General features: G+C 42.1%; 1 protein-coding gene across 5 annotated transcripts in view; it reads left to right on the top strand.

The window, feature by feature from the left end:
• The window catches only part of LOC139751988 (uncharacterized), a 381,942-nt gene that overhangs the window by 236,193 nt on the left and 119,700 nt on the right, over positions 1-26,049 (top strand). For all 5 annotated transcript variants that reach the window (XM_071667739.1, XM_071667742.1, XM_071667740.1 and 2 more), the window contains exon 11: positions 2,284-2,358. In XM_071667739.1, the coding sequence (XP_071523840.1) occupies positions 2,284-2,358 (75 nt within the window). The remainder of the gene's footprint in view (positions 1-2,283; positions 2,359-26,049) is intronic.

Below are 26,049 nucleotides of genomic sequence, written 5' to 3'. Positions count from 1 at the left end.
ATATATATATATATATATATTTTTTTCATACTATTTGCCATTTCCCGCATTAGCGAGGTAGCGTTAAGAACAGAGAACTAAGCCTAAGAGGGAATATCCTCACTTGGCCCCCTTCTCTGTTCCTTCTTTTGGAAAATTAAAAACAGGAGGGAGGATCTCCAGCACCCCGCTTCCATATATATATTATTTTTATTTATTTTGTTTTATCACTGTCTCCCGCATTAGCGAGGTAGCGCAAGGAAACAGACGAAAGAATGGCCCAACCCGCCCACAATCACATGTATATACATACATGTCCACACACGCAAATATACATACCTATACATCTCAATGTACACATATATATACACACACAGACTTATACAAATATACACATGTACATAATTCATACTGTCTGCCTTTATTTGTTCCCATCGCCACCTCGCCACTCATGGAATAACAACCCCCTCCCCCCTCATGTGTGCGAGGTAGCACTAGGAAGAGACACCAAAGGCCCCATTCGTTCACACTCAGTCTCTAGCTGTCATGTAAATAATGCACCGAAACCACAGCTCCCTTTCCACATCCAGGCCCTACACACTTTCCATGGTTTACCCCAGATGCTTCACATGCCCTGGTTCAATCCATTGACAGCACGTCGACCCCGGTATACCACATCGTTCCAATTCACTCTATTCCTTGCACGCCTTTCACCCTCCTGCATGTTCAGGCCCTGATCACTCAAAATCTTTTTCACTCCATCTTTCCACCTCCAATTTGGTCTCCCACTTCTCCTTGTTCCCTCCACCTCCGACACATGTATCCTCTTGGTCAATCTTTCCTCACTCATTCTCTCCATGTGACCAAACCATTTCAAAACACCCTCTTCTGCTCTCTCAACCACACTCTTTATTTCCACACATCTCTCTTACCCTTACGTTACTTACTCGATCAAACCACCTCACACCACATATTGTCCTCAAACATCTCATTTCCAGCACATCCACCCTCCCGTGCACAGCTCTATCCATAGCCCACGCCTCGCAACCATACAACATTGTTGGAACCACTATTCCTTCAAACATACCCATTTTTGCTTTCCAAGATAATGTTCTTGACTTCCACACATTCTTCAGTGCTCCCAGAATTTTCGCCCCCTCCCCCACCCTATGATTCACTTCCGCTTCCATGCTTCCATCCACTGCCATATCCACTCCCAGATATCTAAAACACTTCACTTCCTCCAGTTTTTCTCCATTCAAACTTACCTACCAATTAACTTGACCCTCAACCCTACTGCACCTAATAACCTTACTCTTATTGACATTTACTCTCAGCTTTCTTCTTTCACACTCTTTACCAAACTCAGTCACCAGCTTCTGCAGTTTCTCACCCGAATCAGCCACCAGCGCTGTATCATCAGCGAACAACAACTGACTCACTTCCCAAGCTCTCTCATCCACAACAGACTGCATACTTGCCCCTCTTTCCAAAACTCTTGCATTCACCTCCCTAAGAACCCCATCCATAAACAAATTAAACAACCAAGGAGACATCACACACCCCTGCTGCAAGCCTACATTTTTTTTTTTCATTTTGCTTTGTCGCTGTCTCCCGCATTATGTAAGAAGCAGAATTAAATACTGGTGTTTTGTGTTATCACCAACAAAACAAAGAGAATACATTTGTACAAGAGAACTCAGAAGGAATTCACGAGCAGAATCGTGTAGATGGAACCCATAGACTATACAAAAGGCTGAATGAACTACAACTACATAGCCTAGAAAGAAGGAAAGAAAGGCATATAATAATCTATACATGGCCAGAAATTTAACATATGAAAGAAATGTGTTAGATTTGAAACCTTCTCAACAGTGAAGATAGTTGTTAAGTCTTTAAGATTACTATGGACTTTGCTAGAAGTAAATCAGATTAAAGTAAAAGACAACCTAAATAAAACAGAGAAATAAAGGACATCCCAACTAGGAAGCTAGAATGAATATTCATTTACTGCCAGGAGAAATAAGAAACATGCATGAGATAACTGCAAAAACTTTTATAGGAATACTTTCCATGTGGTTGATATTGGTTCCGGATGAACCAAGAATAGATGATTGAATAATGCAGTTGGTGTCTGAAAAGAATAGTTTTAGTTATCAAGCAAGATGTATAGACAGTACTTCATGCTGCTCCTGCCATTATGGCTTAATCTTATTATAGGTACTCGTAGATAGTTAGTTTTTCTCTTTCAGCGTGTGTTTGTAGTAACTGTAATGAAAGATTTTCATATTTATATCCTAACAGGGTGTTGCTGCTCTTCTTGCACGACTGCGAGGGGAGACCACGAGTGAAGAACCAGATGACATTTCAGAAGATGAGGTAAGTAGAATGTCATATGACAAGTTTGAATTGAAAGTCAGGAGATAAGGATGATGTGATGAGTGAGATAATGGACGGCAGTGAAACAATAGTTGAATTTGTAGGAGAATGAATTGGTGGTATGATCCACTGTTCCTTCTGTAGATTACCAGATTGAATAATTGAATATTCAGATCTGCTTGCAGATTTGGGCCTTCTGGGCCCTTGTCTGCTTACTCCTGTAGAAGGCTACTGCACAATTTTTCACCACCATCATCCTCATGTATGCTGGCCTTTACACCCTTCCTCACTCCCCACAACTTCCTCCTTCCTTGGCTATGACACCCTCCCTCACTACCACACATTCTCACCCACTCTGGACTTTTGTGGTGTAAAGGTTTGTGTTCTTGGCTGTGATGTATTTACAAGCCTGCATAGATTCAAATCCTGGTCACAGGAGTCAGTCCACAGTCTATCTACCTGTTCATCTTCCCCTGCGGGGCTGGTCAGTAAATTAGGTACATGGTAGGGTATTGATTGAGAGGGTGGAGGCTTGTACACTAGGGTGGATCATTTTTACACTTTTTTTTTTATATCATATGGTGTACAAAGGCAAAGGGGATAAGAGTGAGTGCTCAAATTACAGAGGTATAAGTTTGTTGAGTATTCCTGGTAAATTATATGGTAGGGTATTGATTGAGAGGGTGAAGGCATGTACAGAGCATCAGATTGGGGAAGAGCAGTGTGGTTTCAGAAGTGGTAGAGGATGTGTGGATCAGGTGTTTGCTTTGAAGAATGTATGTGAGAAATACTTAGAAAAGCAAATGGATTTGTATGTAGCATTTATGGATCTGGAGAAGACATATGATAGAGTTGATAGAGATGCTCTGTGGAAGGTATTAAGAATATATGGTGAGGGAGGCAAGTTGTTAGAAGCAGTGAAAAGTTTTTATCGAGGATGTAAGGCATGTGTATGTGTAGGAAGAGAGGAAAGTGATTGGTTCTCAGTGAATGTAGGTTTGCGGCAGGGGTGTGTGATGTCTCCATGGTTGTTTAATTTGTTTATCGATGGGTTTGTTAGGGAGGTGAATGCAAGAGTTTTGGAAAGAGGGGCAAGTATGAAGTCTGTTGTGGATGAGAGAGCTTGGGAAGTGAGTCAGTTGTTGTTCGCTGATGATACAGTGCTGGTGGCTGATTCATGTGAGAAACTGCAAAAGCTGGTGACTGAGTTTGGTAAAGTGTGTGAAAGAAGAAAGTTAAGAGTAAATATGAATAAGAGCAAGGTAATTAGGTACAGTAGGGTTGAGGGTCAAGTCAATTGGGAGGTAAGTTTGAATGGAGAAAAACTGGAGGAAGTAAAGTGTTTTAGATATCTGGGAGTGGATCTGGCAGCGGATGGAACCATGGAAGCGGAAGTGGATCATAGGGTGGGGGAGGGGGCGAAAATTCTGGGAGCCTCGAAGAATGTGTGGAAGTCGAGAACATTATCTCGGAAAGCAAAAATGGGTATGTTTGAAGGAATAGTGGTTCCAACAATGTTGTATGGTTGCGAGGCGTGGGCTGTGGATAGAGTTGTGCGCAGGAGGATGGATGTGCTGGAAATGAGATGTTTGAGGACAATGTGTGGTGTGAGGTGGCTTGATCGAGTAAGTAAGGTAAGGGTAAGAGAGATGTGTGGAAATAAAAAGAGTGTGGTTGAGAGAGCAGAAGAGGGTGTTTTGAAATGGTTTGGACACATGGAGAGAATGAGTGAGGAAAGATTGACCAAGAGGATATATGTGTCGGAGGTGGAGGGAACGAGGAGAAGTGGGAGACCAAATTGGAGGTGGAAAGATGGAGTGAAAAAGATTTTGTGTGATCGGGGCCTGAACATGCAGGAGGGGGAAAGGAGGGCAAGGAATAGAGTGAATTGGATCGATGTGGTATACCGGGGTTGACGTGCTGTCAATGGATTGAATCAGGGCATGTGAAGCTTCTGGGGTAAACCATGGAAAGCTGTGTAGGTATGTATATTTGCGTGTGTGGACGTATGTATATACATATGTATGGGGGTGGGTTGGGCCATTTCTTTCGTCTGTTTCCTTGCGCTACTTCGCAAACGCGGGAGACAGCGACAAAGCAAAGAAAAAAAAAAATGGTGATAAGTAGTGGTGATGTGAGAAGGAGATGGAGTGAGTATTTTGAAGATTTGTTGAATGTGTTTGATGATAGAGTGGCAGATATAGGGTGTTTTGGTCGAGGTGGTGTGCAAAGTGAGAGGGTCAGGGAAAATGATTTGGTAAACAGAGAAGAGGTAGTAAAAGCTTTGCAGAAGATGAAAGCCGGCAAGGCAGCAGGTTTGGATGGTATTGCAGTGGAATCTATTAAAAAGGGGGTGACTGTATTGTTGACTGGTTGGTAAGGTTATTTAATGTATGTATGATTCATGGTGAGGTGCCTGAGGATTGGCGGAATGCGTGCATAGTGCCATTGTATAAAGGCAAAGGGGATAAGAGTGAGTGCTCAAATTACAGAGGTATAAGTTTGTTGAGTATTCCTGGTAAATTATATGGGAGGGCATTGATTGAGAGGGTGAAGGCATGTACAGAGCATCAGATTGGGGAAGAGCAGTGTGGTTTCAGAAGTGGTAGAGGATGTGTGGATCAGGTGTTTGCTTTGAAGAATGTATGTGAGAAATACTTAGAAAAGCAAATGGATTTGTATGTAGCATTTATGGATCTGGAGAAGGCATATGATAGAGTTGATAGAGATGCTCTGTGGAAGGTACTAAGAATATATGGTGTGGGAGGCAAGTTGTTAGAAGCAGTGAAAAGTTTTTATCGAGGATGTAAGGCATGTGTATGTGTAGGAAGAGAGGAAAGTGATTGGTTCTCAGTGAATGTAGGTCTGCGGCAGGGGTGTGTGATGTCTCCATGGTTGTTTAATTTGTTTATGGATGAGGTTGTTAGGGAGGTGAATGCAAGAGTTTTGGAAAGAGGGGCAAGTATGCAGTTAGTTGGGGATGAGAGAGCTTGGGAAGTGAGTCAGTTGTTGTTCGCTGATGATACAGCGCTGGTGGCTGATTCATGTGAGAAACTGCAAAAGCTGATGACTGAGTTTGGTAAAGTGTGTGAAAGAAGAAAGTTAAGAGTAAATGTGAATAAGAGCAAGGTTATTAGGTACAGTAGGGTTGAGGGTTAAGTCAACTGGGAGGTAAGTTTGAATGGAGAAAAACTGGAGGAAGTAAAGTGTTTTAGATATCTGGGAGTGGATTTGGTAGCGGATGGAACCATGGAAGCGGAAGTGAATCATAGGGTGGGGGAGGGGGCGAAAATCCTGGGAGCCTTGAAGAATGTGTGGAAGTCGAGAACATTATCTCGTAAAGCAAAAATGGGTATGTTTGAAGGAATAGTGGTTTCCAACAATGTTATATGGTTGCGAGGCGTGGGCTATGGATAGAGTAGTACGCAGGAGGGTGGATGTGCTGGAAATGAGATGTTTGAGGACAGTATGTGGTGTGAGGTGGTTTGATCGAGTAAGTAATAATAGGGTAAGAGAGATGTGTGGAAATAAGAAGAGCATGGTTGAGAGAGCAGAAGAGGGTTTTTTGAAATGGTTTTGGCACATGGAGAGAATGAGTGAGGAAAGATTGACCAAGAGGATATATGTGTCGGAGGTGGATGGAACGAGGAGAAGTGGGAGACCAAATTGGAGGTGGAAAGATGGAGTGAAAAAGATTTTGAGTGATTGAGGCCTGAACATGCAGGAGGGTGAAAGGCGGGCAAGGAATAGAGTGAATTGGATCGATGTAGTATACCGGGGTTGACGTGCTGTCAATGGATTGAATCAGGGCATGTGAAGTGTCTGGGGTAAACCATGGAAAGTTCTGTGGGGCTTGGATGTGGAAAGGGAGCTGTGGTTTCGGGTATTATTGCATGACAGATAGAGACTGAGTGTGAACGAATGTGGCCTTTGTTTTTTCCTAGCGCTGCCTTGCACACATGAGGGGGAGGGGGATGTTATTCCATGTATGGCGGGGTGGCGATGGGAATGAATAAAGGCAGACAGTGTGAATTGTGTGCATGTGTATATATGTATATGTCTGTGTGTGTATATATATGTGTACATTAAGATTTATGGGTATGTATATTTGTGTATAGGGACATGTATGTATATACATGTGTATGGGGGTGGGTTGGGCCATTTCTTTCGTCTGTTTCCTTGCGCTACCTCGCAAATGTGGGAGACAGCGACGAAGCAAAATAAAAGATAAAAAAATGGGCTCAGTGTGGAAAAGTTTTCAATCCATGGGAAAAATTCTGCAAAAAATATGGGTTCTCTGTATTAACATCTTTAGCCTCCCAAGGGGCTCAAAAATAGAAAAATAAGGTATTGAAAATGCACATATAAAGAGAACATCTGAAGCTGAAAAATTGATATTTTTAAGTGGAATAGAGTTATAGAAATACACTTTTAAGTATTTTTGAAATCTGGAAGTAATTGAACAACTCTTTGAGCCCCCAAGGAAATTAAGAATATAGCCTTTTTACTAAAAGTACTGCTTATTTTAAGAATCTTTAAAAACCTAATTGCTATATTTTTCAACCGTAGGTGCTATAATGATGATGTCTTGATTGTAACTGAAGTATATGAACAGCATTAGGTAAAAATGACAACTCATTCTTCATTACAGAAATATTATATTCATGAATAAATACCATTTTATTTTATATGTAATTTCAATATTGATATAAAATGAAATTTAAAGTTTCCTGTGTGATTTTCTTTTAAGATATATCAATTTGTCTATTGTATGCAGCTCTTTGCTTATTTTTGGAATACAAGTTGTTCCTCTTTAATCTCGCAACCTTGGGACCAGGCCATTACCACACCACAGAAAATGCTGGAAAACAGAAATTGACCCCTCGCGTGAACACATATCTGTTACTATCAGCATGGTTTTATGTGTTTCTGCAGCTTTGCTTCAGCCAAAAATTTTTACCCTATCTTTGGAATCCTTACCCCAGGTGGAGACTCCTCAACATCTTGGGCAAGGTTTTTTTTTTGGCATACAGTGCCAATAGAGGGCAGATTCGTCAGCATAATAAACTTGTTTTGCGGGTACAAGAAATGAATAGGACTATGAATTTGCTCAGCTGCAGTGTAAACAGATTTTGGCACCTTAGCGCAGCTAACAATGCCGCCCTAGTGGCAGATACATAAACTAATGGCAGCAGATTCAGAGCATGCCATACAATGGGAGTTTCCAGACCACAGAGCACCGGATTAGAAAGGCACAACCTGTATTGTACTTCAGGAATAAGAAGTTTCAGAAGTAAACAGAACTCATGGCATGAACATGGCTGCATTGCAAGGTCCACTTTAACTCCTTCGCAACCATATAAGGAGCTGTGTTTTTTAAGTCATGAGTTCTTTTTTCGAGTCAAATTTTGGCAGAGCCTTTCTACTTTGAAGGATTGTTCTTATGTACCCATCTTCTCTTTTTTGGCTTCACACTTTTGTTGCTACCTCAGTAATTGATTTTATGATGTGCTCTACTGCCAGTGTGTGATATAGCATGTTGAAATAATCACTTTCCATGGGAATGCCTCTCTTGACGATGTTCAAGATTGCTTCATCTTCAATGTCCATTCTTGAAGGGGGCTCTGTGACATTGGTATTGTTCCACTCTATCGTTTCATAATATTCCTTTGCATTGAAATCAATAACAGGAACTTTAAAAGGTCTAACACTGCTTCTCTTTTCTTGCTCTCAATACTCTTCTCAATCCCGGCTTATGAACAAAGTTTCTCTCATCATGAATCTTTCTAATGAGAATGCTCTCAGGGTGCCTGAGGAATGCCTTTCTCTGAATAGCAGGATTCAATATTTGCTTGATATTCCTAGGGAAGGGATGAGTACAGACAGTGGTTTCATGCAAATGTTGAGCACCGTACTTGTTGTGCTTTATCTTGAACCAGATAGGTGCATAAACTTTCAGTATAGGTTCATCTCGTATTTGCAAAGTATTTGAAGGCTCAGATGTTATAGCATAGAGATGTAGAACTTGATTCACTGTTGACAACCACCGTGAATGAGATATTTTCCCTGGATTACGATTTGATAGTGCATCATCCACTGTACCTTGAGAGATTGGTTGATGAATATTAAATAAGTATTTTTGATCAGTACTCAGTTCATCATAGTCTGCCTCAGTATCTTCTGATTTGACAGCCTTGAAATTTATTCTTTTTTCTTTCATACTATTCGCCATTTCCCGCGTTAGCGAGGTAGCGTTAAGAACAGAGGACTGGGCCTTTTAGGGAATATCCTCATCTGGCCCCCTTCTCTGTTCCTTCTTTGCCTGTAAATCCAATTGGTCCACATGTTTTACCATCCATGTTTATAATCAGATGCCTTTAAGGCAGTTTATTAGCATGATGCTGGCAAATAAGCCATTGCAATGGCTTGCCAATATTTTGTTCTAGAAGTGTTATTACTCCATTTTTAGGGCCTTTATTTATAGCAGTGCCATTGCCCCAAATTGCTCTCATATGTGTTTGATCAACATCTGATGAAATAAGAAATCTTGCATTTCTTTTGCAATACCACTGCTTTTACCAGAATTTGGAGTAACATGGGTAATAAATTTTGATCCTGGCACTTGTAGAACACAATTATGCTCTTTCATTTACAATAGTTTTTGAAAATTTACTGCCTTTTTGTTCTCTGACAATAGTTTTATCCTTGTGCCCATCAAAGTAAATGGCAAAAGGATTAGTTGTGTCCATCTCACTGCACTGTTGACTTTCACTGCATGCTTTTTGCCTGAAATTTCATGGCAAATTTTGTTTCTGTCATTAACTAAATTGGTATTGCTTTCTTCATGTCACTTATATCTTGCAGTAGTGAACTGGAAACAGTTGCAACTACCCTATCTGATATTCCTTTTGTGTCACAACTGCATGCTAGAAGACAGAGTTTGGAAGTCATTTACATTTTATTGAAATCTCTCTTGGCACCAAGAGGTAACTGTTTCATAGTCTGATGGGTCAAATGAGTTTGTCTCTGATTCTGAAGATGAAGAAAGAACTGCAAGACATGAAGATGAATGTCATAATTCAATGTCTTTATGTTTATCCTTATTTTTGCATTCAGACCTTTTTCTGATCCTCAAGCTTTCTTGATGGTCTACACCTCCAATTATCATATTTCTTTTTGACCATTGATCAATCAAATATTCATGTTCATTTCTAGGAACATTCTTTATAGCTGGGCAATTACAAGAATTCAAATCAGGACATTTACAAGGAGCAATATCACAGAGCATTTTTGCATGGTTTTGAAATTCATTGAGCTTCACTTGATACGAGGCAGTATCTTTATAGTAATATAAAGTCTCTTATAGTTTGTGTGATTATTGATCATATCTTAGATATGCTTTATTGATACAATAGGAGTCAATGCTGACTTCCAGATTTCCATAATGAAGTTAGTAACAACATCACAAATACCTGAAAATTTTGGTTCCTTTGAAGTAGAGAATGATAATTTATTTTGCTCACACTTGCATGTTTCCATCACATCTTCATATGTTGGTAAAGCAGTTTGTTTCAGTTTTTCTGGTTGCCCAAGTAAAAGGCACTTAGTTGCTTGCTTAGTACTGTGGCCTGTCACTTCACTGATGAAAAGAGGCACATTACCATTCCTCTAAGAGAACACAAATGCAACTAAGACACGAGCTATCCCTTTGCTGGTTGGGCTACTGAAATCCGAGTTATCACGCACTTATCACATGATCATTATGAGTCATGCAGATGAAGAGCACATAATTGGTAAGTTTTATGAGGAAATAATGTTCTGTGCTTAAGAGATGTTTACTGTAACCATTTAATGGGAAACTACTTCAGTTGAGATAGATACTCGATTTTGCATATATGGGTGAAATAATCTATAACTTTCATTATTCATGGGGATTAAGTAAGTTGTTGAAATATTTGTCTTAAACTTTTCACAATATTTAGATGTATTTAAAACATAGAGATGCTCTGTGGAAGGTATTGAGAATATATGGTGTGGGAGGCAAGTTGTTAGAAGCAGTGAAAAGTTTTTATCGAGGATGTAAGGCATGTGTACGTGTAGGAAGAGAGGAAAGTGATTGGTTCTCAGTGAATGTAGGTTTGCGGCAGGGGTGTGTGATGTCTCCATGGTTGTTTAATTTGTTTATGGATGGGGTTGTTAGGGAGGTGAATGCAAGAGTTTTGGAAAGAGGGGCAAGTATGAAGTCTGTTGGGGATGAGAGAGCTTGGGAAGTGAGTCAGTTGTTGTTCGCTGATGGCTGATTCATGTGAGAAAAATGCAGAAGCTGGTGACTGAGTTTGGTAAAGTGTGTGAAAGAAGAAAGTTAAGAGTGAATGTGAATAAGAGCAAGGTTATTAGGTACAGTAGGGGTGAGGGTCAAGTCAATTGGGAGGTAAGTTTGAATGGAGAAAAACTGGAGGAAGTGAAGTGTTTTAGATATCTGGGAGTGGATCTGGCAGCGGATGGAACCATGGAAGCGGAAGTGGATCATAGGGTGGGGGAGGGGGCAAAAATTCTGGGAGCTTTGAAGAATGTGTGGAAGTCGAGAACATCATCTTGGAAAGCAAAAATGGGTATGTTTGAAGGAATAGTGGTTCCAACAATGTTGTATAGTTGCGAGGCGTGGGCTATGGATAGAGTTGTGCACAGGAGGATGGATGTGCTGGAAATGAGATGTTTGAGGACAATGTGTGGTGTGAGGTGGTTTGATCGAGTAAGTAAGGTAAGGGTAAGAGAGATGTGTGGAAATAAAAAGAGCGTGGTTGAGAGAGCAGAAGAGGGTGTTTTGAAATGGTTTGGGCACATGGAGAGAATGAGTGAGGAAAGATTGACCAAGAGGATATATGTGTCGGAGGTGGAGGGAACGAGGAGAAGTGGGAGACCAAATTGGAGGTGGAAAGATGGAGTGAAAAAGATTTTGTGTGATCGGGGCCTGAACATGCAGGAGGGTGAAAGGAGGGCAAGAAATAGAGTGAATTGGATCGATGTGGTATACCGGGGTTGACGTGCTGTCAGTGGATTGAATCAGAGCATGTGAAGCGTCTGGGGTAAACCATGGAAAGCTGTGTAGGTATGTATATTTGCGTGTGTGGACGTATGTATATACATGTGTATGGGGGTGGGTTGGGCCATTTCTTTCTTCTGTTTCCATGCGCTACCTCGCAAACGCGGGAGACAGCGACAAAGCAAAAAAAAAGAATTTAAAACATCATTATTATAGCACCTATGACTGAAAAATAATGCAATTAGATTTTTAGTGATTATTTAGAAATAGTGGTATTTTTAGTAAAAATGCTATATTTTTTTATTTTTTTGGGGGGAGGGACTGAAGGAAATGTTCAAATACTTAATGATTTCAGAAATAATTTATTTAAGTGTATTTCTATAGAGTTAATTCTACCCCACTTAAAAATAAACATATTTTCAGCCTTAGGTTTTTTCTGCAAATGTGCATTTTTGATACCTTAATTTTCCATTTTTGAGTCCCTTTGGGGGCTGAAGATGTTAGCACAGAGAACCCATATTTTTTTCAGAATTCTATCTCAAGGATCCACAACTTTTCCAAGCAACCCCCATATGAATATCAAAAAAAGTGTAAAAACTATCCACCTTAATGTACAGAGCATCAGATTGGGGAGGAGCAGTGTGGTTTCAGAAGTGGTAGAGGGTGTATGGATCAGATGTTTGCTTTGAAGAATGTGTGAGAAATACTTAGAAAAACAGATGGATTTATGTGTGGCACCTATGGATCTGGAGAATGCATTTGATAGGTTTGATAATATGCTTTGTGGAAGGTCATAAGAATATATGGTATGGGAGGTAAGCTGCTACAAGCAATGAGAAGTTGTTATCAGTGGTGTAAGGTGTGTGTACAATTAGGAAGTGAAGAGAGTGAATGGTTCCCAGTTAACTTGGTCACTGCAGGAGTGTGTGATGTCCCCATGGTTGTTTGATTTGTTGATGGATGGGGTGGTGAGGCAGGTAAATACAAGGGTTTTTGAGAGAGGGGCAAGTATGCAGTCTGTTGTGGATGAGAGGGCTCAGGAAGTGAATCAGTTGTTTGCTGATGATACAGCTCTAGTGGCTGATTCGAGTGAGAAACTGCAAAAGTTGGTGACTGAGTTTGAAAGTGTGTGTGAAAGGAGAAAGTTGAGAGTAAATGTGAATAAGAACAAGGTTATTAGGTTAAGCAGGGTTGAGGGACAAGTTGATTAGGAGGTAAGTTTGAATGGGGAAAGATTGGAGGAAGTGAAATGTTTTAGATATCTGGGAGTGGACTTGGCAACAAATGGAACATGGAAGCAGGGTTGAGTCATAGGGTAGAGGAGAGGGAAAAGGTTCTGGGAATGTGTGGGGAAAGAGAGAACATTATCTCAGATAGCAAAAACGGGTATGTTTGAAGGAATGGTAGTTCCAACAATATTATATGGGTGTGAGGCATGGGCTATACATAGGGTTGTATGGAGGAGGGTGGATGTGTTGGAAATAAAATGTTTGAGGACAGTATGTGGTGTGAGATGGGTTTAATCTAGTTATTAATGAGAGACTAAAAGAGATGAGTGGAAATAAAAAGAGTGCTGTTAAGGGAGTGGAAGAGGGTGTGTTGAAATGGTTTGGACATACAGAGAGAGTAAGTGAGGAAAGATTGATAAAGAACATATATGTATCTGAGGTGGAGGGAACAAAGAGAACTGGGAGACCAAGTTGGAGATGGAAGGATGGAGTGAAAAAGATTTTTAGTAATCAGGGCCTGAAGATGCAGGAGGGTGAAAGGCGTGCATGGAATAGTGTGAATTTGAATGATGTGGCATACTGGGGTTGATGTGTTGGCAGTGGACTGAACCAGGGCAGTGAAAACGTCTTGGGTAAACCATGGAAAGGCATGTGGGGCCTGGATGTGGATAGGGAGTTGTGGTTTGAGAGCATTACACATGACAACTAGAGGATGAGTGTGAACCAATGTGGCCTTTTTTGTCTGTTTTTCTGGCGCTCTCTCACTGAAGCAGGGTTTGATGCTGTTCCCTGTGGGGCGGGGTGGCACCAGGGATGGATGAAGGCAAGTGAGTATGAATATGTGCGTGTGTATATATGTATATTATTTATTTTTTATTTATTTTGCTTTGTCGCTGTCTCCCGCTTTACCGAGGTAGTGCAAGGAAACAGACGAATGACCCAACCCACCCACAGACACATGTATATACATACACATCCACACACGCAATATATATACCTATACATCTCAACGTATACATATATACACACACAGACATATACATATATACACATGTACATAATTCATACTGTCTGCCTTTATTCATTCCCATCGCCACCCCGCCACACTTGAAATAACAACCCCCTCCCCCCTCATGTGTGCGAGGTAGCGCTAGAAAAAGACAAAAAAGGCCACATTCGTTCACACTCAGTCTCTAGCTGTCATGTAATAATGCACTGAAACCACAGCTCCCTTTCAACATCTAGGCCCCACAGAACTTTCCATGGTTTACCCCAGATGCTTCACATGCCCTGGTTCAATCCATTGACAGCACGTCAACCCCGGTATACCACATCGTTCCAATTCACTCTATTCCTTGCACGCCTTTCACCCTCCTGCATGTTCAGGCCCCGATCACTCAAAATCTTTTTCACTCCATCTTTACACCTCCAATTTGGTCTCCCACTTCTTGTTCCCTCCACCTCTAACACATATATCCTCTTGGTCAATTTTTCCTCACTCATTCTCTCCATGTGACCAAACCATTTCAAAACACCCTCTTCTGCTCTCTCAACCACACTCTTTTTATTACCACACATCTCTCTTACCCTATTATTACTTACTCGATCAAACCACCTCACATCACATATTGTCCTCAAACATCTCATTTCCAACACATCCACCCTCCTTCACACAACTCTATCCATAGCCCACGCCTCGCAACCATATAACATTGTTGGAACCACTATTCCTTCAAACACCCATTTTTGCTTTCTGAGATAATGTTCTTGACTTCCACACATTCTTCAATGCTCCCAGAATTTTTGCCCCTTCCCCCACCCTATGATTCACTTCCACTTCCATGCTTCCATCCACTGCCAAATCCACTCCCAGATATCTAAAACATTTCACTTCCTCCAGTTTTTCTCCATTCAAACTTACCTCCCAATTGACTTGTCCCTAAACCCTTCTGTACGTACCTAATAACCTTGCTCTTATTCACATTTACTCTCAGCTTTCTTCTTTCACACACTTTACCAAACTCAGTCACCAGCTTCTGCAGTTTCTCACCCGAATCAGCCACCAGCTCTGTATCATCAGCGAACAAATAACTGACTCACTTCCCAAGCCCTTTCATCCATAACAGACTGCATACTTGACCCTCTTTCCAAAACTCTTGCATTCACCTCCCTAACAACATTATTCATATTATTTATTATACTTAATCGCTGTTTCCTGCATCATCGACTTGGCACCAGGAAACAAAGAATGTCCCATCCAACCATATACACATATATATATATGAATACATGTACATATATATCCCTGGGGATAAAGGAGAAAGAATACTCCCCACGTATTCCCTGCGTGTCGTAGAAGGCGACTAAAAGGGGAGGGAGCGGGGGCTGGAAATTCTCCCCTCTCTTTTTTTTTTTTTTAATTTTCCAAAAGAAGGAACAGAGAAGGGGGCCAGGTGAGGATATTCCCTCAAAGGCCCAGTCCTCTGTTCTTAATGCTACCTCGCCAATGTAGGAAATGGCGAATAGTTTGAAAGAAAAAATATTCATATATGTATTAGCATATACACTTGTACATATTCATGCTTGCTTGCCCCCATGCCCTCATGCATACCCCTCCCCACAGGAAACAGCATTGCTACCTCCTGCTTCAGCAAGGTAACAGCAGGAAAACAAACAAAAAGGCCACATTTGTTCACTCATTTTGTAGCTGTCATGTGTAATGTACCGAGACCACAGCTCCTTATCCACATCCAGGCTCCACAGACCTTTTCATGGTTTACCCCAGACATTTCATATTCCCTGGTTTAGTCCATTGACAGCATGTTGACCCCAGTATACCACATCATTCCAATTCACTCTATTCCTTGCATGCCTTTCACCCTCCTGTATATTCAGGCATCGATCACTCAAAATCTTTTTCACTTAATCCTTCCTCATAAAATGTGTTCTCCCACTTCTCCTTGTTCCCTCCACCTCTGACATATATAGCCTCTTTGTCAATTTTTCCCTTTCATTCTCTCCTTATGTCCAAACCATTTGAACACACCCTCTTGTGCTCTCTCACACACACTTTTTATTTCTACACATCTGGCTTACCCTTTTATTACTTACTCAGTCAAACCTCACACCACATATTGTCCTCAAACATTTCATATCCAACACATCCACCCTCCCCTGTACAACCCTATCTATAGCAAATGCCTTGCTACCATATAACATTGTTGGAATGATTATTACTCCAAACATACCCATTTTTGATATCCGAGAAGCCATTCTCTCCTACCAAACATTCTTCATCACTCCCAGAACCTTCACCCCCCTCCCTCACCCTGTGACTCACTTCCACTTCCATGGTTCCACTTGCTGCTAAGGCCACTCCCAGATATCTAAAACACTTCACTTCCTCCAATTTTTCTCCATTCAAATTTACATTCCAATTAACTTGTCCCACAACCATACTGAACCTAATAACCTTGCTCTTATTCACATTTACTCTCAACTTTCTCCTTTCACACACTTTTCCAAACTCAGTCACCAACCTCTGCAGTTTCTCACTCAAATCAGCCACTAGAGCTGTATCATTGGAGAACAACAACTGACTCACTTCCCAGGCCCTCTCATCCCCAACAGACTGCATACTTGCCCCTCTGTCCAAAACTCCTGCACTTACCTCCCTAACCACCCCATCCATAAACAAATTAAAAAGCCATGGGGACATCACACACCCCTGCTGTGGACCGACATTCACTGGGAACCAATCACTTTCCTCTCTTCCTACTCGTACACATGCCTTACATCCTTGGTAAAAACTTTTCACTGCTTCTAGCAACTTACCTCCCTCACCATGTACTCATAAAACCTTCCACAGAGCATCTCTATCAACCCTATCATATGCCTTCTCCAGATCCATAAATGCTACATACAAATCCATCTGTTTTTCTAAGTATTTCTCACACACATTTTCAAAGCAAACACCTGATCCACACATCTTTTACCTCTTCTGATACCACACTACTTTTCCCCAGTCTGATGCTATCTACATGCCTTCACTCTCTCAATCAAAACACTCCCACATAATTTCCCAGGAATACTCAACAAACTTATGCCAGTTTGAAAACTCACCTTTATCATAACCCTTTGCCTATGTACAATGGCACTATGCATGCATTCCACCAATCCACAGGCATTTTACATTGAATATCCTTACCAACCAGTCAACAACACAGTCACCTCCTTTTTTTTTAATAAATTCTACTGCAATACCATCCAAACCTGCTGCCTTGTCAGATTTCATCTGCTAAACTTTCACTGCATCTTCTCTCTTAACTAAACCATTCTCCCTGACCCTCTCACTTCGAACTCTACCCTGACGAAAGCACAATATATCTGCCACTCTATCATCAAACACATTGAACAAACCTTCAAAATGCTCTAACAACCCCCTCCCCCACATGCACGCAAGGTAGCGCTAGGAAAAGACAACAAAGGCCACGTTCATTCACACTCAGTCTCTAGCTGATAATGCACCAAAACCACAGCTCCCTTTCCACATCCAGGCCCCACAAAACTTTCCATGGTTTACCCCAGATGCTTCACTTGCCCTGGTTTAATCCATTGACAGCACGTCAACCCTGATATACTACATCATTCCAGTTCACTCTGTTCCTTGCATGCCTTTCACCCTCCTGCATGTTTCCTAAAGTATATGTATTTATATGTATATGTATGTGAGTTTCTGTATATATATATATATTTTTTTTTTTTTTATACTTTGTCGCTGTCTCCCGCGTTTGCGAGGTAGCGCAAGGAAACAGACGAAAGAAATGGCCCCCCCCCCCCCCCATACACATGCACATACACACGTCCACACACGCAAATATACATACCTACACAGCTTTCCATGGTTTACCCCAGACGCTCCACATGCCTTGCTTCAATCCACTGACAGCACGTCAACCCCTGTATACCACATGACTCCAATTCACTCTATTTCTTGCCCTCCTTTCACCCTCCTGCATGTTCAGGCCCCGATCACACAAAATCTTTTTCACTCCATCTTTCCACCTCCAATTTGGTCTCCCTCTTCTCCTCGTTCCCTCCACCTCCGACACATATATCCTCTTGGTCAATCTCTCCTCACTCATTCTCTCCATGTGCCCAAACCATTTCAAAACACCCTCTTCTGCTCTCTCAACCACGCTCTTTTTACTTCCACACATCTCTCTTACCCTTACGTTACTTACTCGATCAAACCACCTCACACCACACATTGTCCTCAAACATCTCATTTCCAGCACATCCATCCTCCTGCGCACATCTCTATCCATAGCCCACGCCTCGCAACCATACAACATTGTTGGAACCACTATTCCCTCAAACATACCCATTTTTGCTTTCCGAGATAATGTTCTCGACTTCCACACATTTTTCAAGGCTCCCAAAATTTTCGCCCCCTCCCCCACCCTATGATCCACTTCCGCTTCCATGGTTCCATCCGCTGACAGATCCACTCCCAGATATCTAAAACACTTCACTTCCTCCAGTTTTTCTCCATTCAAACTCACCTCCCAATTGACTTGACCCTCACCCCTACTGTACCTAATAACCTTGCTCTTATTCACATTTACTCTCAACTTTCTTCTTCCACACACTTTACCAAACTCAGTCACCAGCTTCTGCAGTTTCTCACATGAATCAGCCACCAGCGCTGTATCATCAGCGAACAACAACTGACTCACTTCCCAAGCTCTCTCATCCCCAACAGACTTCATACTTGCCCCTCCTTCCAGGACTCTTGCATTTACCTCCCTTACAACCCCATCCATAAACAAATTAAACAACCATGGAGACATCACACACCCCTGCCGCAAACCTACATTCACTGAGAACCAATCACTTTCCTCTCTTCCTACACGTACACATGCCTTACATCCTCGATAAAAACTTTTCACTGCTTCTAACAACTTGCCTCCCACACCATATATTCTTAATACCTTCCACAGAGCATCTCTATCAACTCTATCATATGCCTTCTCCAGATCCATAAATGCTACATACAAATCCATTTGCTTTTCTAAGTATTTCTCACATACATTCTTCAAAGCAAACACCTGATCCACACATCCTCTACCACTTCTGAAACCGCACTGCTCTTCCCCAATCTGATGCTCTGTACATGCCTTCACCCTCTCACTCAATACCCTCCCATATAATTTACCAGGAATACTCAACAAACTTATACCTCTGTAATTTGAGCACTCACTCTTATCCCCTTTGCCTTTGTACAATGGCACTATGCACGCATTCCGCCAATCCTCAGGCACCTCACCATGAGTCATACATACATTAAATAACCTTACCAACCAGTCAACAATACAGTCACCCCCTTTCTTAATAAATTCCACTGCAATACCATCCAAACCTGCTGCCTTGCCGGCTTTCATCTTCCGCAAAGCTTTTACTACCTCTTCTCTGTTTACCAAATCATTTTCCCTAACCCTCTCACTTTGCACACCACCTCGACCAAAACACCCTATATCTGCCACTCTGTCATCAGACACATTCAACAAACCTTCAAAATACTCATTCCATCTCCTTCTCACATCACCGCTACTTGTTATCACCTCCCCATTTACGCCCTTCACTGAAGTTCCCATTTGCTCCCTTGTCTTACGCACCCTATTTACCTCCTTCCAGAACATCTTTTTATTCTCCCTAAAATTTACTGATAGTCTCTCACCCCAACTCTCATTTGCCCTTTTTTTCACCTCTTGCACCTTTCTCTTGACCTCCTGTCTCTTTCTTTTATACTTCTCCCACTCAATTGCATTTTTTCCCTGCAAAAATCGTCCAAATGCCTCTCTCTTCTCTTTCACTAATACTCTTACTTCTTCATCCCACCACTCTACCCTTTCTAAACAGCCCACCTCCCACTCTTCTCATGCCACAAGCATCTTTTGCGCAATCCATCACTGATTCCCTAAATACATCCCATTCCTCCCCCACTCCCCTTACTTCCATTGTTCTCACCTTTTTCCATTCTGTACACAGTCTCTCCTGGTACTTCCCCACACAGGTCTCCTTCCCAAGCTCACTTACTCTCACCACCTTCTTCACCCCAACATTCACTCCTCTTTTCTGAAAACCCATACTAATCTTCACCTTAGCCTCCACAAGATAATGATCAGACATCCCTCCAGTTGCACCTCTCAGCACATTAACATCCAAAAGTCTCTCTTTCGCACGCCTGTCAATTAACACGTAATCCAATAACGCTCTCTGGCCATCTCTCCTACTTACATAAGTATACTTATATATATATATATATATATATATATATATATATATATATATATATATATATATATATATAGATATATATATATATATTTTTTTGCTTTGTCGCTGTCTCCCGCGTTTCCAAGGTAGCGCATGGAAACAGATGAAAGAAATGGCCCAACCCACCCCCATACACATGTATATACATACGTCCACACACGCAAATATACATACCTACACAGCTTTCCATGGTTTACCCCTGATGCTTCACATGCCCTGATTCAATCCACTGACAGCACGTCAACCCCGGTATACCACATCAATCCAATTCACTCTATTCCTTGCCCTCCTTTCACCCTCCTGCATGTTCAGGCGCCGATCACACAAAATCTTTTTCACTCCATCTTTCCACCTCCAATTTGGTCTCCCACTTCTCCTCGTTCCCTCCACCTCCGACACATATATCCTCTTGGTCAATCTTTCCTCACTCATTCTCTCCATGTGACCAAACCATTTCAAAACACCCGCTTCTGCTCTCTCAACCACGCTCTTTTTATTTCCACACATCTCTCTTACCCTTACGTTACTTACTCGATCAAACCACCTCACACCACACATTGTCCTCAAACATCTCATTTCCAGCACATCCATCCTCCTGAGCACAACTCTATCCATAGCCCACGCCTCGCAACCATACAACATTGTTGGAACCACTATTCCTTCAAACATACCCATTTTTGCTTTCCAAGATGATGTTCTCGACTTCCACACATTCTTCAAGGCTCCCAGAATTTTTGCCCCCTCCCCCACCCTATGATCCACTTCCACTTCCATGGTTCCATCCGCTGCCAGATCCACTCCCAGATATCTAAAACACTTTACTTCCTCCAGTTTTTCTCCATTCAAACTTACCTCCCAATTGACTTGACCCTCAACCGTACTGTACCTAATAACCTTGCTCTTATTCACATTTACTCTTAACTTTCTTCTTTCACACACTTTACCAAACTCAGTCACCAGCTTCTGCAGTTTCTCACATATATATATATATATATATATATATATATATATATATATATATATATATTTTTTTTTTTTTTTGCTTTGTCGCTGTCTCCCGCATTTGCGAGGTAGCGCAAGGAAACAGATGAAAAAAATGGCCTAACCCACCCCCATACACATGTATATACATACGTCCACACATGCAAATATACATACCTACACAGCTTTCCATGGTTTACCCCAGACGCTTCACATGCCCTGATTCAATCCACTGACAGCACGTCAACCCCGGTATACCACATCGATCCAATTCACTCTATTCCTTGCCCTCCTTTCACCCTCCTGCATGTTCAGGCCCCGATCACACAAAATCTTTTTCACTCCATCTTTCCACTTCCAATTTGGTCTGCCACTTCTCCTCGTTCCCTCCACCTCCGACACATATATCCTCTTGGTCAATCTTTCCTCACTCATTCTCTCCATGTGCCCAAACCATTTCAAAACACCCTCTTCTGCTCTCTCAACCACGCTCTTTTTATTTCCTCACATCTCTCTTACCCTTACGTTACTTACTCGATCAAACCACCTCACACCACACATTGTCCTCAAACATCTCATTTCCAGCACATCCATCCTCCTGCGCACAACTCTATCCATAGCCCACGCCTCGCAACCATACAACATTGTTGGAACCACTATTCCTTCAAACATACCCATTTTTGCTTTCCGAGATAATGTTCTCGACTTCCACACATTCTTCAGGGCTCCCAGAATTTTTGCCCCCTCCCCCACCCTATGATCCACTTCCGCTTCCATGGTTCCATCCGCTGCCAGATCCACTCCCAGATATCTGAAACACTTTACTTCCTCCAGTTTTTCTCCATTCAAACTTACCTCCCAATTGACTTGACCCTCAACCCTACTGTACCTAATAACCTTGCTCTTATTCACATTTACTCTTAACTTTCTTCTTTCACACACTTTACCAAACTCAGTCACCAGCTTCTGCAGTTTCTCACATATATATATATTATTTATATTTTATTATACTTTGTCGCTGTCTCCCGCGTTTGCGAGGTAGCGCAAGGAAACAGACGAAAGAAATGGCCCCCCCCCATACACATGTATATACATACGTCCACACACGCAAATATACATACCTACACAGCTTTCCATGGTTTACCCCAGACGCTTCACATGCCTTGATTCAATCCACTGACAGCACGTCAACCCCGGTATACCACATCGCTCCAATTCACTCTATTCCTTGCCCTCCTTTCACCCTCCTGCATGTTCAGGCCCTCGATCACACAAAATCTTTTTCACTCCATCTTTCCACCTCCAATTTGGTCTCCCTCTTCTCCTCGTAACCTCCACCTCTGACACATATATCCTCTTGGTCAATCTTTCCTCACTCATTCTCTCCATGTGCCCAAACCACTTCAAAACACCCTCTTCTGCTCTCTCCACCACGCTCTTTATATTTCCACACATCTCTCTTACCCTTACGTTACTCACTCGATCAAACCACCTCACACCACACATTGTCCTCAAACATCTCATTTCAAGCACATGCATCCTCCTGCGCACAACTCTATCCATAGCCCACGCCTCGCAACCATACAACATTGTTGGAACCACTATTCCTTCAAACATACCCATTTTTGCTTTCCGAGATAATGTTCTCGACTTCCACACATTCTTCAAGGCCCCCAGAATTTTCGCCCCCTCCCCCACCCTATGATCCACTTCCGCTTCCATGGTTCCATCTGCTGCCAGATCCACTCCCAGATATCTAAAACACTTCACTTCCTCCAGTTTTTCTCCATTCAAACTCACCTCCCAATTGACTTGACCCTCAACCCTACTGTACCTAATAACCTTGCTCTTATTCACATTTACTCTTAACTTTCTTCTTCCACACACTTTACCAAACTCAGTCACCAGCTTCTGCAGTTTCTCACATGAATCAGCCACCAGCGCTGTATCATCAGCGAACAACAACTGACTCACTTCCCAAGCTCTCTCATCCCCAACAGACTTCATACTTGCCCCTCTTTCCAAAACTCTTGCATTTACCTCCCTAACAACCCCATCCATAAACAAATTAAACAACCATGGAGACATCACACACCCCTGCCGCAAACCTACATTCACTGAGAACCAATCACTTTCCTCTCTTCCTACACGTACACATGCCTTACATCCTCGATAAAAACTTTTCACTGCTTCTAACAACTTTCCTCCCACACCATATATTCTTAATACCTTCCACAGAGCATCTCTATCAACTCTATCATATGCCTTCTCCAGATCCATAAATGCTACATACAAATCCATTTGCTTTTCTAAGTATTTCTCACATACATTCTTCAAAGCAAACACCTGATCCACACATCCTCTACCACTTCTGAAACCACACTGCTCTTCCCCAATCTGATGCTCTGTACATGCCTTCACCCTCTCAATCAATACCCTCCCATATAATTTACCAGGAATACTCAACAAACTTATACCTCTGTAATTTGAGGACTCACTCTTATCCCCTTTGCCTTTGTACAATGGCACTATGCACGCATTCCGCCAATCCTCAGGCACCTCACCATGAGTCATACATACATTAAATAACCTTACCAACCAGTCAACAATACAGTCGCCCCCTTTTTTTATAAATTCCACTGCAATACCATCCAAACCTGCTGCCTTGCCGGCTTTCATCTTCCGCAAAGCTTTCACTACCTCTTCTCTGTTTACCAAATCATTTTCCCTAACCCTCTCACTTTGCACACCACCTCGACCAAAACACCCTGTATCAGCCACTCTATCATCAAACACATTCAACAAACCTTCAAAATACTCACTCCATCTCCTCACATCACCACTACTTGTTATCACCTCCCCATTTGCGCCCTTCACTGAAGTTCCCATTTGCTCCCTTGTCTTACGCACTTTATTTACCTCCTTCCAGAACATCTTTTTATTCTCTCTAAAATTTAATGATACTCTCTCACCCCAACTCTCATTTGCCCTTTTTTTCACCTCTTGCACCTTTCTCTTGACCTCCTGTCTCTTTCTTTTATACATCTCCCACTCAATTGCATTTTTTCCCTGCAAAAATCATCCAAATGCCTCTCTCTTCTCTTTCACTAATACTCTTACTTCTTCATCCCACCACTCACTACCCTTTCTAATCAACCCACCTCCCACTCTTCTCATGCCACAAGCATCTTTTGCGCAATCCATCACTGATTCCCTAAATACATCCCATGCCTCCCCCACTCCCCTTACTTCCATTGTTCTCACCTTTTCCCATTCTGTACTCAGTCTCTCCTGGTACTTCCTCACACAGGTCTCCTTCCCAAGCTCACTTACTCTCACCACCCTCTTCACCCCAACATTCACTCTTCTTTTCTGAAAACCCATACAAATCTTCACCTTAGCCTCCACAAGATAATGATAAGACATCCCTCCAGTTGCACCTCTCAGCACATTAACATCTAAAAGTCTCTCTTTCGCACGCCTGTCAATTAACACGTAATCCAATAGCGCTCTCTGGCCATCTCTCCTACTTACATAAGTATACTTATGTATATCTCGCTTTTTAAACCATGTATTGCCAATCATCAGTCCTTTTTCAGCACATAAATCTACAAGCTCTTCACCATTTCCATTTACAACTCTGAACACCCCATGTATACCAATTATTCCCTCAACTGCCACATTACTCACCTTTGCATTCAAATCACCCATCACTATAACCCGGTCTCGTGCATCAAAACCACTAACACACTCATTCAGCTGCTCCCAAAACACTTGCCTCTCATGATCTTTCTTCTCATGCCCGGGTGCATATGCACCAATAATCACCCACCTCTCTCCATCAACTTTCAGTTTTACCCATATTAATCGAGAATTTACTTTCTTACATTCTATCACATACTCCCACAACTCCTGTTTCAGGAGTTTGCTACTCCTTCCCTTGCTCTTGTCCTCTCACCAACCCCTGACTTTACTCCCCAGACATTCCCAAACCACTCTTCCCCTTTACCCTTGAGCTTCGTTTCACTCAGAGCCAAAACATCCAGGTTCCTTTCCTCAAACATACTACCTATCTCTCCTTTTTTCACATCTTGGTTACATCCACACACATTTAGGCACCCCACTCTGAGCCTTCGAGGAGGATGAGCACTCCCCGCGTGACTCCTTCTTCTGTTTCCCATTTTAGAAAGTTAATACAAAGAGGGGAGGATTTCTGGCCCCCCGCTCCCATCCCCTGTAGTCGCTTTCTACGACACGCGAGGAATACGTGGGAAGTATTCTTTCACCCCTATCCCCGGGGATAATATATATATATATATATATATATATATATATATATATATATATATTTTTTTTTTTCTATACTTTGTCGCTGTCTCCCGCGTTTGCGAGGTAGCGCAAGGAAACAGACGAAAGAAATGGCCCAACCCCCCCCATACACATGTACATACACACGTCCACACACGGAAATATACATACCTACACAGCTCTCCATGGTTTACCCCGGACGCTTCACATGCCTTGATTCAATCCACTGACAGCACGTCAACCCCGGTATACCACATCGCTCCAATTCACTCTATTCCTTGCCCTCCTTTCACCCTCCTGCATGTTCAGGCCCCGATCACACAAAATCCTTTTCACTCCATCTTTCCACCTCCAATTTGGTCTCCCTCTTCTCCTCGTTCCCTCCACCTCCGACACATATATCCTCTTGGTCAATCTTTCCTCACTCATTCTCTCCATGTGCCCAAACCATTTCAAAACACCCTCTTCTGCTCTCTCAACCACGCTCTTTTTATTTCCACACATCTCTCTTACCCTTACGTTACTTACTCGATCAAACCACCTCACACCACACATTGTCCTCAAACATCTCATTTCCAGCACATGCATCCTCCTGCGCACAACTCTATCCATAGCCCACGCCTCGCAACCATACAACATTGTTGGAACTACTATTCCTTCAAACATACCCATTTTTGCTTTCCGGGATAATGTTCTCGACTTCCACACATTTTTCAAGGCTCCCAAAATTTTCGCCCCCTCCCCCACCCTATGATCCACTTCCGCTTCCATGGTTCCATCCGCTGACAGATC

The sequence above is a fragment of the Panulirus ornatus genome, chromosome 12, assembly GCF_036320965.1.
Source record: "Panulirus ornatus isolate Po-2019 chromosome 12, ASM3632096v1, whole genome shotgun sequence".
Lineage (NCBI taxonomy): Eukaryota > Metazoa > Arthropoda > Malacostraca > Decapoda > Palinuridae > Panulirus > Panulirus ornatus.
The sequence above is the reverse complement of the archived record's forward strand: the minus strand, read 5'-3'. Positions and strand labels throughout refer to the sequence as shown.